Below are 14370 nucleotides of genomic sequence, written 5' to 3'. Positions count from 1 at the left end.
CTGTGCCATTGGTTACGAGAGACAGTGGCGCTAAGTTTTACCGTAGCTCTGGCTCTTAAGCAGGACAGGGTGACCATCTGCTATGTCCGTGCCTGCTGCAGCGTAACAGCAGACGACTTGCAGGGGAACCCCAGCCCCCCAGAATTCGGTTATTATCTCTGCTTACCCAGATAACTGTTTTTCTGCCAGATTACCTATCCTTTTTGGTAGAATGTACTGAATGTACTAAATGTAACTGATGTACTAAATTTCTTGCTCTTTTGAAGCAACCTCACTTTCCACAATAGTCTTTTTCTAGTGGACCACTTTACCTGAAAGCGGGTGCCTCCAGCAAAAAACACTTAACAGAACAGCAGTTGGTTCCAGTGCATTGTGGGCAGCTCCTGAGGGGAAGTTAGGCAGAGGCTCCAGCTAAGGGGTTGCCATGAATCCATTCTCACACCTAGGAAGAGGGAGATGCTTAACCACTTCCTGCAGGGAACTTGCCTTTGAGGAAACCTCTCCTTTAAAAAGTGTCATTTAAAACCACCACTACCTCATGGTGAGTCTGTTTTGCACCAGTGCTCTCAAAGCTCAGCAGCTGGCTTCAGCTGGCTCTTCAAGGCCTCTGCTGCTGCTTTGCTTAAATTCAGGTAGTGGAGGTTCTGTTTTCTCTTCTGATTTAAGACAAATGCTGAATTCAGGCCCTTAGCTACTTGCCTGGCCAAAAAAATGAGTTAAAGGAACAGGGAGCGAAATGTCAACTAGTGACTTCATTTAGGAGGAGAGGGACAGCACATACAGCTTTCTGCTGCAGAGCCAGTCTTGGATGGGTAGTGACTGGTCTTGCACTCCCACTGATGAAGATGCTGCACGTGGTACTAGTCCTAGCCTTGCCTTTGCATAAGGACTCTCCCATCTAGAACTGCATTACGTGTGCCGGTGTGCTGCTCAGCTGTAGGCCTGGTATCTTGCTTTTGATAATCCTGTCACAGGAAAATGTCATAGTTTGAAAAATAAGACACACCTAGGGAAAAAACTGTCAGAATTTTTCACTCAGTCAAACTATACTGGCCTGTATAGGTGCTATATAGAGGAGAAAGAGGAGGTCCACAGTAAGTAGAGTGCTTTAAAATTAATTTTGCTGTAACATGGAAGTAAGCCAAAAGCAGTTTATTAGAGTGGTTGTGTTATCTCCTAAGCTAGACGTTTAAAGTTTGCTCTTGGTAACTAACCAGAGGTTTCTGCCTGTCATTGAGCTATTTTTGCACTCATAAAAATAGCAGTAAACCACTTGAAGCATTTCTTGTGGCAGTCTTGCATCAATAAAGAAACTAAAGTTACACTGTGCTCAGAAGACAACAGCCAAAACTTGGTGCCTGCATGGGCAAGAGGAATGGCTGGGACACTGGTAAGCCTGCTGTAAGAGTATCCATTTTACAGAATCTGTAACTCCTCCACGCTGGCTTTAGAGCAGTACATTTGCTCCCGGAGAGCGATTTCTGCCATGCCACAGCTGCTTGGTGTGACCCACTTGGCGGTTTAGAAAGCTCAGAATTTAATCCCACTTGCCCAGTTTGTGGTTTGTGTTTCCAAGCCCAACAGGAAGAATCATCTACGTGCTGTTAAGAGTTGTTCTGCGCAGCTGCAGCAAGAAGTAAAGCTAAATTAAAGTGGGACACAATAACATATGCAGTTTTATCATTTCATTATCTTTGTGTGCTTTCTACAGAATTATTTAAGGAAAGTAAGTATAATTAAAATCGCTATGTACTAAAGGTTGGAAAGGTTCTGTATCAAGTTGATACCACTTCATAATGATTGTGTATTGCTGCAATTTTACTCAGCTTATATATATATACATATAGACTGTACCAGGATCAAAGGGTCCTAGTTCAGTTCTTTACAACCTTAACACAAAATATGTATTTCAGATGTACCCTGCTTCAATAACCACTGAGAAGATGAAAAACATGCAACAAGAATGGTTTAATAATCTGGGTGGTAGTTATTATCAGCTTGCTAACTCCTTAAATACATGGTTCTAACAAAACTGATTACTTGTTTAGCCTTAACAAAATAAAACATTTTTGTGCAAAAATCTTCATGTAAGGATTTAGTTCGCTAAAATACTTACCACTAAGCAAAAGCAGCAATAGATGCAAGGTCTCAGCATGGTTCCTTACCATGGGACAGAAGTGGCAAGAGTGAAATTTTATTCAGTGTAATAGCAGTGCGCGTAACTAAATTCCACAAGGGTAAGGTGATAAGTTTGTATACGCAAAGAAACTCCCAGAACAAACGAACTGCAAATTGTTTTATTCAGTGATACGGTGTACTTTGTGAATACAGAGAACTTTGCACACATTTCCATTTTCCTTTGCAGACAGCACTTAAAAGATTCCTTCTGTTTTACAAAACACCATTGAGCTAAAATGAAAGCATAAACATGTCTGTGAAAATGTACTGTAGACATTAGAACGGTAACACCTTGGCCATTTTTCTCTTTTACTGGAACTGACCAAATAAATGTTGGCAGCATCCCAAAGCAGAAAGATGACTTAGTAGGATTATTGTATTGAAATACAGCTTTCTACACAGGAGAAAGACTATGCTGCAAGTACGATGAAGTTTGGAGGCTGCTAATTGATCCGTGCAGATTATCTTCTTCCTTTGTTGCTAAAATAACAACAGATTAGATTTGGAAAAGCTTTTGCAACTACAGAGGTTCAAAATACCCTTTACTGAATCTCAACCAACATCTGAAATAAGAATATAGCGGTAAAACTGGAAACAAATTTAGGTTAAATTATTGCACAGAACAGTTTTACCTGTCTCCAAGTAAATCTGTCACACTAAGTAAAATAAAAATACAGTGAACTCTTCCAGTCAAAACCTAGATTGGTGATTTTTGGCCTCGGCTACATACTCTCTTATACAGATGACTCCTTGGAAAAGAGGCATTCATCAGGTCCTGGACTGCAGAGGAAGCCGATGGGCCAGCTCTGTGAAGTGACTCATTTCAGGTTGTTTGCTTTGCCTCTTGATGTATTCTAGCGTTTTCACCTGGGTATGAAAAGAAAGATATTTTGAGATTTTTAGTGTCTTATTTCATAGGCTATCATTTAATCTATGTGAAGGTGTTTTAATAGATACTCTCAAGATTTTCCCTAAAAGGTACTGGCTACGTGAGCACTTGCATTTCTTTCTCCAGGGCTTGTTATCATGTATATCTTTCTTGAAGGCTCTGGAATATCTGCTTTCCAAGATTACACTATGCAGTTCCTCCACAAAACAAAAATGCTGTATTTCACTTAAAGATAGTTTTCTGTACTGGAAAAAAGTAATAGCACCCGATTTCCAGGTTCTTTAGTATGTGAAATACATTTAAAAGTGCTAGAAAGATACAGACCACCCGAGATTATTCATTAAGAAGCATTTTAAAAAAATAAGGTGTGTTTTTTAAAGCTTTTTTTTTTTTAATTTTTTTTTTAAGAGAGCAACTTGTAAAGAGATTAGGTTTATTTGTATCAAGAAAAAGTTACTTTTTCCCAAATGAGTTGAAAAAGATCTTAAGAACTAAAATTTGTCCGCATTATCTGTTTTCCTTACCATAGTCTTGGTGTCAGCAAAGCCATGTTTCTGAGCAAGATTCCAGAGATTGACTGAAAGCTGGTTTAGTTTGTTGTTTCGCAGATCCCCATGAGCTAAAATAGTGTTAAAGAAACAGAGTGCCAACTGGCTCTGTCGCTTTAGGGTCTGTAATGAAAAAAATTCCTCTGTTACCATGTAGTCATCCCAAAATATCCAGCATAACCTCTCTGAGTTCTCTGAACTCTTAGAAGTACAAGGGGCAGATACTTGTTCTGTAATACGGAACAAACAATAATTACAGACACAAGAATATGGGCATAGTTTCCATGTTCTGATCAAAATGCAACAACAGTGATAATCATGAATCAGCCTAAGCTGCTGTAAATACAGTAATTACACAAGATTCCTACAGCTCATGCCACTTTGGCACAGCACAGTATGTAGCTCTGACACATTTTTAAGTCAAGACTCCCTATAATTGCATAGAAATCACCCTCCCACCAACCAGCCTTGCACTTACATCACCATGGCTATGTAATTTTTAGAGACCATGATCATCAATCTAGATTAACACAACTTCAGGCTTTTTCCAGCATTCTATTCTACTTTTATTTATTTAACCAAAGACTTTTTTCCCCCTGCTATTCTTTCACTGAAACTTTGGTGATACCAGCATATTTGTACCATATTTGCAGCTACTTCCCCTATACTTGTTGAGGAAGGACCTTGAAGAGGAACCCTGCTCCATGGTGTGCCCTTTGGCCTCTGTGGAAGAGTCAGTCCTCCACAGGCACAGGCAATCCCGCACGAGGCTTACAAAGTGTTACTACCCTGATTTGGGGTGAGTGGAAAACAGAAGTAATTCAAATGCTATTTTAGATTCTGCCTATTCCTACAAAATAAGTTTTAAAAAGCTAAAAGGCCAAATTATTATCGGATCCATGTGAGACGCAGTAGTTGTTTGTACTGCCTTGCTGCAGCTGTCCTTTGGCTTTTGCTCAAGAAAGACCACTGATAAAAGCATAGCTCCGTCCTACACAGAAACCACAGCAGCAGAGCAGCAGTTAAAACCAAACTGTCAGCTGAGCACCTCGATTAATGAACTGAATACTTCAGGTCTCTCAGTTCAATACACGTTAGAGTAGCTAATATACAGCGTTCAGATAAGGAAGTTACAGGAAGAATGAGGCAGAGTCTGGAGTAAAAGGAGTGCAGCGATCTCTATGACTTATGCCTTCCTGACATGATACCAGTGCAGCCACGCAGCCTCTGCCCTTTCCCTAAGGGACTGAAAGTAAATTAATTTCCCTTCTCACTGCCAGCAGAAGAGAGGTCGGATGCTATTAATCAAAGAAATGGCAACACACTGAGCTATCAGTCCTCCAGACAAATACGGAAAAGGAGAAAACCATGCCATTAAAGAATTGGCTAACTAGAAAAGAGGACACAGCATGCCCCAAACTAGAAGCATCAGACTGTTACTGTGCAGATGTGACACGCAGAGTAGGTTTCTACATGCAGAACAAATCTGACACATCAGAAACTGTGTACACACAGACACACGCATGCATATGAAATACCCAGAGCTGCTCAAGGCCCTAGGAGAAGTTCCCTAAGCACTGAATTAATTACATGAAACTACCAACCAGACAGCTCTTCCTGTAACAGTTACCTACATTAGCAATTTCCATCCCAGCAGCTCCAAAACCTGTTTGTAGGCTAGCACTAGAATCATTGCTTCTGAACACTGAACTGTACTCCCTACCAGATAGAGAAATACAATTGATCAGTCCAGTCCAGTAGTAGTAACACAAAGAGCAGAAATACAACTGAAAAAGACGATAAAAAGGAAAGTAGTTATGCTTAAATGCTTAAACAATACTGTAGTATTTCTTTGTAGGACTAACATCCTTCAGGGAAAACCAGGTACAGGATACAGCCAGCTAGTCCGTGTTTTGCCACGTTATTCACAAGGCATACAGCCTTCCACCTGCCACATCACCATGGATCCTGGATTAGCGAAGAAAAGTGTTACCTATAATTTTTTTTCCTATTGACCATCTAATGCCTGTGTGTCTTGTGCTGAATACAAGCTTCAAAGAGGTTCCTGGGAATTGCTTGGACGTTTCCTCACAAAAAGTGGGACAGTTAAATTACTGGGCAGAATGCAAAAGCAGCAGTACTCCAGTCTGAGTATCAACTAGCAAGGTTTTCCAGGCAGGTTTTCAATGCAATTACAAAATCCATTCTTTAAAATAAGGATGACATTTTGACTAATTTGAAACACATGTACTTCCAAAAGGGTCACACTTCAGAAAGGATCTAGAAACACATTTAAAAGCTGGAAGAATGAGATGCACACTGACTCTCATTGTATTGGGGTAGGTATAACAGACAGGATTTTGGCATGTACTCATCAGTTACACAATGCAAAGTGAAGAGAGAGGCAGGCTCAGGTATGCAGTAAATCCCACCACGTCTGCAAACGCACAAGAAGAGTCAGACAAGGCTTCACATGATGACAAACAGGAATGTCTGTGTAACATGGCACCTGCCCCCTACCCCAGGGAGCCATCTACGCCAGCACGCTGCCAAGCCTGCCGACATAGCTGAGGTTGAGTTGTGGGTGGCACTCCAACTCACAGGATGTATTCACAGGCAGCAAGGAGAAAGCAACAGCTCAGCTATTTGGCAACTACATACATCACGGGACTAGCAATTCCCACACCAGAAAGAATTGCCAGACAGCTAGGCAGCACGTTTCCCATAATCTTTGGAATAACGCTGATGACAGTGAAAGAAGGAACAAACTACATCCCCCCAGAACGTGACTCCTTTGTGTCCTAGCCCCTCCACCAAAGTGCAGAGCAAATTTTGTACAGCGTAACAGAAAAAAATAGGATCTTTCATATAATGGACCATGTAACTTTGTATTTCATAAAATTCTGGCTAGCATTCCTGTCTTTCAGTGACTTTTGCCAGACATCTCTGTCATAAGGGTCCCTTGAGCCTTCTGTTAGAAAAGCATTTGTGCATTCAGATAACGTTGCTCCTCTGTGAAGCTGCGTCTAGCCTGCTGCCGCTCCCATGTACAGCTTTAAAATAACTGGCTCTGATACTTGTTAACAGTCCATCTGTGGCAGCACAGAGCTCAGCATGGGCTGCAAGGCTCCTCCAAGGTACTAAATATGTCAGTCTAGGTCGAGTCTCCATGCTGATATAGCATTCGTTTGTGAGTATTACCTGAACTATCTAGCTCAAAATTAATTCAGGCACTACTGTGATGCTGGTGGTTACATCCTTGTGATCCAGCTCCAGATAGTCCCAAAGAAAGCCACGACAGGCAGCCCTGCCTTTCCTTAAAACCTCTCACATGCAGCCCTTTGGGCACTTTTTAACATCTGTTAGTTCACTGGGAAAGATCACGAGCTGCATGGGATAGACTAGGCTCTCAACTCTCTTGTTACACAACTGTCCTAACATGGGATAAATGAAGCACCTAGCACCAATGGCAGCTAATACGAGTTCATTTATAATAAAAGGAAATAATGATTTGAGAAAACATTAAGAACCAAGCTGCAGCTGGGAGTTCGTATACCACACAAGAGGATGCATATGCCCTATTTCACCACTCCTCTAGCACGCCGAGATGGTCAGAAGAGAAAGTGCTTTCTTTTGGATACAATCCTTGAAAGACCAGTCCAGAACCTACCTCTAGAGTACTCAGACTCTCAGTGACAGCTTCTGCTGCCTCAGGGTGCAGTAACACACCTCTTAGTTAAGGCAGGCTGAAACATTTTACTCCTAGCTCTATACTGGCACCACGGTAGGTTCATCTCTATTTCAGAGTCCTTAATCTATTTTTAAAGCTTTCGATATTTATAATGCAGCTCACATCAGTTTGATTTCCCTCTAAAATTAATGCAACAAAGATGCACTCCATGTGGAACTTGTGGTTCATGGAGGACCAGACCATATTTTCCAAAACCATACCCAGTAATCCTGCTATAGGCCATTAGCAGAATCCTTATTTACTTTGGTTTCCACCATTTACCAACTATCTTACAAACATACAGAAACAATGTTCCCATTCAAACTATTTCTAGTCTTTAAACTCTACCAGCATGCCAGAGATAATGGTGTAATAAAAGGATTAATCTAGGAGTTAGGACTCTCCAACTCTGCGACAAAGAAGTGGAGTTGGTATGAGCTTACCAGCCACAGTTCCTCACTACAGTGTCCCCATCCTCTTGCCTAGCCATCAGCAGGCAAGCTGCAACGTGCCAGAACAGGCACCTCCACCACCTGCAATGTCTTCTGGAAACTGCAGCAGGTAAACTCCTCCCAAAGAGGAATGAAATGGTTAACCACCTTTAGAAAATCTTGGCCAGTGACACAGTCCTTTAGGGTGAGCAATCTCTTCTCAATTGAAAAGACTCCCACACACAAACAGAGAACTATGTCCAGCTCTGCTTCTAGTTCAGTATTCACACATGTGAAATCAACTGAAGTTTTTATAAGTTTATATAAAATTAAAAATCAGTTGTGTTGAAAGTAGAAGCCTCAAGAGTATATACAGGAATTGCTTTCTACTGCTCCATTTTTGATACTTACTATAAAAAGTCCAGTATTTATCACATGGTACATGGCAAGACTGCCATCCTAATGTGGCACTGCCAAGGACACAACAACCTGCTCTTAATGTTTTGGATCAAAAGTGGTGCTTGAATAAAACACACTCCATCTGGACATCTATTGCTGAGTAGCAAGAGGCAAGGTGTTTACATTTCTAAGAAACCTGGAGCATAACATTAGTCTTCCACCCACACAAAGGCAGAGACTGATACATGGTCTCATGACCAGAAACAGCTTGAATTTACAGAACTGAAAATTTCCATTCAAACACTGTAACAGAAAGGAAGCATTGTCTAATATTGCGAAAAGACTACGCTGTGTTAACATAAGATGCGTTGTTCTCTTCCAGACTGCCATTTTGGTGAAAGCATTTTATTGTGAGAAAAATTTATTTTCCTTTATAGCTTTTAAACGAAATGAACCAATAAAAACCTCAGTATTATCGGAGGCTTGTTCATTTAAATGAGTGGCCAAGCAGATGAATAATAAAAGGTCACCAGCACTGAAGCAATCCAAATACCACAGTGATTTTATGATTAGTTCTACTTTAGCATAAATGGAGGTCTCTGACAATATTCTCGTCGCCTCTTTCCTCAGCAACTACAGCTTCCTCAAAAAAACTATTCATTCTTACATAACAATTTTTATCTAAATCTCTCAAGGACTTTTACTCGACAAAGCAAAATAAATGCTCCCCCCCTTTGTAAATAAGGATGGACAGAGGAGTAAATCCAAGGCTGCAGAGGCAAAGGCAGGGCAAGGACCTATATCCATGCTGCTTAGCTCTAAATCCAGTTTTCCATGCAACAACTGCTTCAGTGAAATAACACAGGATCTCATTACTCAAAGTATTAAGCTTGAAAGCAGAAAAAAAAAAAAAGCCTTTCACAAACCACAGATTTCAAGCCCTACAAACATTCCCACCCACATACTCCATATAGGAGTCAGATGCAAAAAATCCTCAATATACAACCCATAGTCCTGAAAACTGTTAAAAATCTCCTTCCAGTACCCAGCTGGCCATTCTTTGCTGTGCAAGAATGGTTGTTTTCTGCTAGTATCATTTTGAAAAAGAACTGTTATTCACTGTAGTGATGCAGAGGCATTTGAGCAAAGGATTTATCTTGCATCTCTACAATTGCTCAAGGAAGGATAAACAGAACAGCAAAAACACAGAAAATGCTAAACTTAGCATAGTGTCCTCCAAATATGTATCACTTAACACATTCTCTATTGGCAAACACTACGGGCTACTGTGCAAACACACTATCTAACAAATTCCATCAAATTAATCATCCCCTGCCCTCCCATTTCAGCCTACAAGCCACAAGATTTCTATTCGTATACAGCAGTTCAGTAAGAGGTGATTAGGAAGCTGTGGAGGGGTTTAATCTCAGAAACAGGTACATTAGCAGAACAGTAAGTTATCATTATTTCAGTAATACTGAAAACATTAGTCACCTGCCTTTCATATACAATCCATGAAGCTGTATTTGATCTGTCAGAGCCTCTGAATTCTAATCAAGAAATCCAGTAAGAGGGGGTTTTTTATTTTATATGGAACAAATATAATCCTTTACTAAACCCAAGGTAAAGCCAAAACACCTTTACCCTCGCTCTGCACGGATCTCCTGACTTCATCCTAGCGTCTCGGACGCAAAACTTTTACAAATTAAAGGTGGTTTCCACTGTATTTCACCCTGTAGCAGATTAACTGTGAATTCTCACTTTGCCCATTACAGAATTGGACATTTCAGGCTACTGTTAAGTTCTCTGGCAAGAAAATACAATTTATTTACAGAGACAGAAAGGTGACAGCCAGGAGGAAACCACAGGAAGGATGGACATGGAGCACATTTTAGGTATAACTATACTGCAGTCAACGGACTGACTGTGGCACTGTCTCCAATTCTCTAGCTTAGGCCAGTAATTGCAATACCAGCATCATGGAGCTCATTATAGGCAGGAAGACTCTCATAAGGAAAAAAAAGTTATCCCACACTGAGCATCGTATTTCCATAACCAGACTACACCAGGACTCCAGTCATTCAATTTAAAGCTAACTCTAACGTCACTATGCTGCTCTGCAATCATCATTCCATACTGCAGCAGAATCACATCCTTTGGTGCACTGCCACAATCGATACCACAGAGTATATCAGAGCAGCTTCTACTGCTTGTTGGTTCTATCAGACTATCCACGTACAGCATACAGCTAAGCAGGTAACTTTAGCCTGCATCTTAGAAATGTATTATAATTGCTACATGATCCCTTTCACATCATTAGGTCTTTCCACCACAAGTCTGTCTATGTGATTGATTCACTTTTTTAACAAGTAAAATTACCTAATTTCCTCTCGTTGTAAGGTTCCCGGAGCTTTCTAAAAGACCAATGCCTGGCCAAGAAGATGGTCCATTTATTCAATTCCAAAGTAATTTTGGTCTTGTATTGAATCAAGCTGAGTAAGAACGTACCTCCTCTTTTCCAAGGGTTTTCAGATGATCCAGGATCTGTGCTATCACTGTTTCACACAGTTTATTGATTTCAGCCAGGAATTTGGAGTCTCCTCCATAAAGGGTATCATTGGAATCAACTGCAGAGATGAATTCAAGCTTAGGTCTGGCTAAAGAGCTATGCATTTGTTTGCTACTGAAAACACCAGCTATTTATAGAAAACCAGATTTGGAAGTTATAAAGCGACTCTCCACCTTGAAACACAAACCGAACAATCTTAAGTGCCTACCACTTGGTTGCCTCCTACTATGTCCTCTTGATTTTAGGAACAAAACACTGAAAAGGATTTTCTAGCTTAAAGCCAGTCCTGCATTCCTGGATAGAGCCAGGTTCAAAAGTATCTGCTAGACTTACATGCAAAACAAGGTATAGTGTCAATTTTCACTTTTTCCACAGAGATAGACTCCCTGCTCCCATTAGTTTAGGAGAGTATGGCCATCATGTTCGATGGCAGCAGGACTGGGCCAAACAGTTTATGTTTTACTTAGTGAAAACAACAAGACTTTCAAAGGAAACTGTGTTTTGATTTTTTTTTTTCTAAAATAAAACCTTAACTACCTCAAAATCATAGAGAGAAATTCAGAAAGTATTTTCAATTTCAAAGCCCTTGAAAGATTTTTTTTGAGGGAGAGAGCTCATATAATTGTGATTTTAAATGTGTTTTGGCCTCATTCATTTACAACGTTTTACTAAGTAAAGGAATTTCTATGTTTAAGTGTATTCTGGATAAATCGGAAAGTACATAAGACAGAAGGTGATCCCCTGTTCCCAAATAAACTTCATTTTAAGAAGCTAAGGTACATGGTCCACTTTGAATAAAAACATCATCCAACCACAGGGGAAAAATGATTAATTTATATTTCCACACTTCTCTCTATTGAAATCTAATTCATTTAAATTTCTCATCTTGGGATTATGCAGTTATTTTGGTCACATAAAAAATGGAATGAAAGAAAAAGCAGCTAAACCACATTTCCTTCCAGAGTCTGAACAGCAGATTTACTATAGAGTAGTTGTTCAACTGACAACTGTTTTCTGTGCTGCTAACTGCAAGAGATATTCTTGTTATGGCTAGTAACTCTGACAAACTATTCGCCAGAAGAACTGCAGAATATATTCCAGCCTGACTCTTTGTGAAAGCCCTGTGCAACTAAAAGTCAAACTAGCTTGGCATCTCGGACTAACTATTCTTGCCAGCATGCTTTAAAAGATTGGATTAATACCCTACCTTCATTTAGTAACCTCTCTATGATCAGAAGGCAAACACTCTTAATTCAACAGCAATCAAAATATTATTACAAAAATGACTACAGCCATTTTATAAAATGCAAAATATTTAGAATTCTTTTCCTAGCTATTCTGAGGATTTCTGTAAGTTACCACCACTATTTCCAGAACTGAAAGCCTGCCTTCAAAGCAGCAAATACATCATTTAAATAACGAAGACTAGGCATTACATTCTGAAAACTGGAGTTGTCAATAGATGGGAATGAAACACCAACAATAAGTTTAAATCAAGTTGATACTTAAGACTAAAAGAAAACACTCCATACGTATCAAGTTCTACTATTTACTTGAAAAGTTTACAGTTTTAAGTATTTGCATCAACACCACCAGAAACAAACTAAGTAAACCAGTCTGCACAGATTCACTTTAAAGAACAGACTGTACATCTGTTCGGCAGCCACCTCCTGTGATTATTTTAAGTTACGCTATCTGGACCTGTATCAGAAAAGAATCCGTCCTGTAAGATTACTACCATTGATCTTCATTAACTAGGCACAGCGCTAATACAATGCTACAAATTGCGTGGTGGAACACAAGGATTCAGAGCCACCCTTCTGTATTACCTTTATCTACATGGTAGATATATGCTTCTTGAGTCATTGCAGACAGCAGATGCAAAACATTAGTATAAATCCTGACTTTGTCATCGCTGTTATCCTCCCACGTATAATCCTGGATCACATTTAGTAATCCTCGCACAAGAAACAACACTCCTTGTTCTGGATGGTCCTACAGCAAAGAAAAGAGGTAAGTCAAAAACACCACCACAACCACCCCAAAACAAAAATGCAATTATTTGTGGTCATTCGGGGGTTTAGAGTCACAATATTAGCTCTGCAAAAGCAAAAACTACAATGTAATTAAAGCTGACAACTACTCTTCTGAAGTGTGCTTCCCGAAAATCCTTTTAAAAATTTGTTCCAGTTTCCTTCTAAAATGCCCATTTGACCCATAATCATAAACTTGATCTAGGCAGCCTCCACAAACTTTGAAATGCTTTGTTTTCTAGTCACAGGGGAGTCGTACAAAATTAATTGCCAGCTTCTTAACTGCTAAACCTCTAAAATTAAACACCTTGGGTAGGATTTTTTTTTTATTAAACTAATGTCAGTAAGCTACAGAAACAAGTATATTACTCATATAATTATGAGCTTCAGAAGAACACCTACACTGGGAAGTCAAAGTTACACACAATCAACAATCTTTTCATATGAAAGGAATATAATTATAAAGACATTTGCTTTAGATAAGCTATGAGTTTTCGCAAGCAGTTTTAATACTGCACCCAGCTTATTTCAAGCTGGCAGTTGGTGCAATGATACCGATGTATGTAAGATAAATCACAGTCCACTGGGGACATTTCCTTCTGATCATGTATCCTGCACTGTAAATAGGAGAAAAAATTATGGAGGCTAATATCTGCATCCTGGTTATTTCATTGCAAGTTCTTCTTCACTGCTGAATCCGAGAGGCTGGATCTCCCTCAATCATCTGTTAATGATCCGAGTCGTTTCTCTGAGGAGCATCCAGTTCTGACATAGCCTTCCTTCAAAGTCTTACTTCTGCAGTCAGTGGACAGCAACGAGACGCCACAGTGGCAACTAGCCTTGCCCTTACAACAACACAGCACCTGCACATTGCTGAACATGCACACCTGGGAGACTCCTTCCATTGGAACAAGGAGAATACACTGCTCTTATTACGAGAATTTGGACAGCAATACAGTCTGCCGCTTCACCGAACGTAGTCAGAGAAAAAAGGAAGGAGGAAATGGTAAGAAATGTTTCAGTGAGGAGGAACAACCTACTTTCTCCAAGAACAAATGAAGAAACCTCAAAATTTTTCTTTTTCTTTTTTTTTTTTTTTTTTTAAACATGCCATGATACTAATCCAACCCTTGCTGGGAAAGAAGAATCTTTTCAGACAGGGCCAGGCTTGTTAAAAGAGGGAGGTAAAAATCTGCAGTGAAATCTTGCAAGTCAGAGGCCTGTCTTCCTTCTAAGGTCAACAAAATACCTTGGTTATATAAGTTTTATCTCAGGTCTTCCAGATTAGTTTACAATTTTTCCCCATCTTTTAGCTTCAGCTGAAAATATAGGAAGGAAAATTACATATATATTGCTATTTAAACTTGGCAATTGGTTAAAAATTGGAAGGATGTAGAATGATAGTATTTTTTAAATACTCATCAGAAGAGGAAAGTTATGCCAAAATACATATTCTAATTATTTTTACTCTAAATACGTATATAACAAAGAAACTAACTGAAACTAATAGAAGCTAGAGCTCTATATTTTTCCCCTCCTCAGATATTAGATTTTATGAGTGCTCAGCTAAAATATCACTTTTCTGCAAGGATC

The 14370-nt window shown here is 39.6% G+C and overlaps 1 protein-coding gene across 3 annotated transcripts in view; it reads right to left on the bottom strand.

Annotated features, from left to right (window-relative positions):
- Positions 1-2279: 2279 nt before the first annotated feature.
- Positions 2280-14370, bottom strand: part of VPS35L (VPS35 endosomal protein sorting factor like) — a 56514-nt gene continuing 44423 nt past the window's right edge. For all 3 annotated transcript variants that reach the window (XM_075436213.1, XM_075436214.1, XM_075436215.1), the window contains 4 exons: positions 12574-12739; positions 10684-10802; positions 3592-3738; positions 2280-3045 (listed from right to left, as the gene is read on the bottom strand). In XM_075436213.1, coding sequence (XP_075292328.1) covers positions 2947-3045; positions 3592-3738; positions 10684-10802; positions 12574-12739 — 531 coding nt within the window. In that variant the 3' untranslated portion in view covers positions 2280-2946. The remainder of the gene's footprint in view (positions 3046-3591; positions 3739-10683; positions 10803-12573; positions 12740-14370) is intronic.

The sequence above is a fragment of the Opisthocomus hoazin genome, chromosome 15 (genome assembly GCF_030867145.1).
Source record: "Opisthocomus hoazin isolate bOpiHoa1 chromosome 15, bOpiHoa1.hap1, whole genome shotgun sequence".
In the NCBI taxonomy this organism is placed as follows: Eukaryota; Metazoa; Chordata; class Aves; order Opisthocomiformes; family Opisthocomidae; genus Opisthocomus; species Opisthocomus hoazin.
Note: the sequence above shows the minus strand (reverse complement) of the source record. Positions and strands in the feature narration are given on the sequence as shown.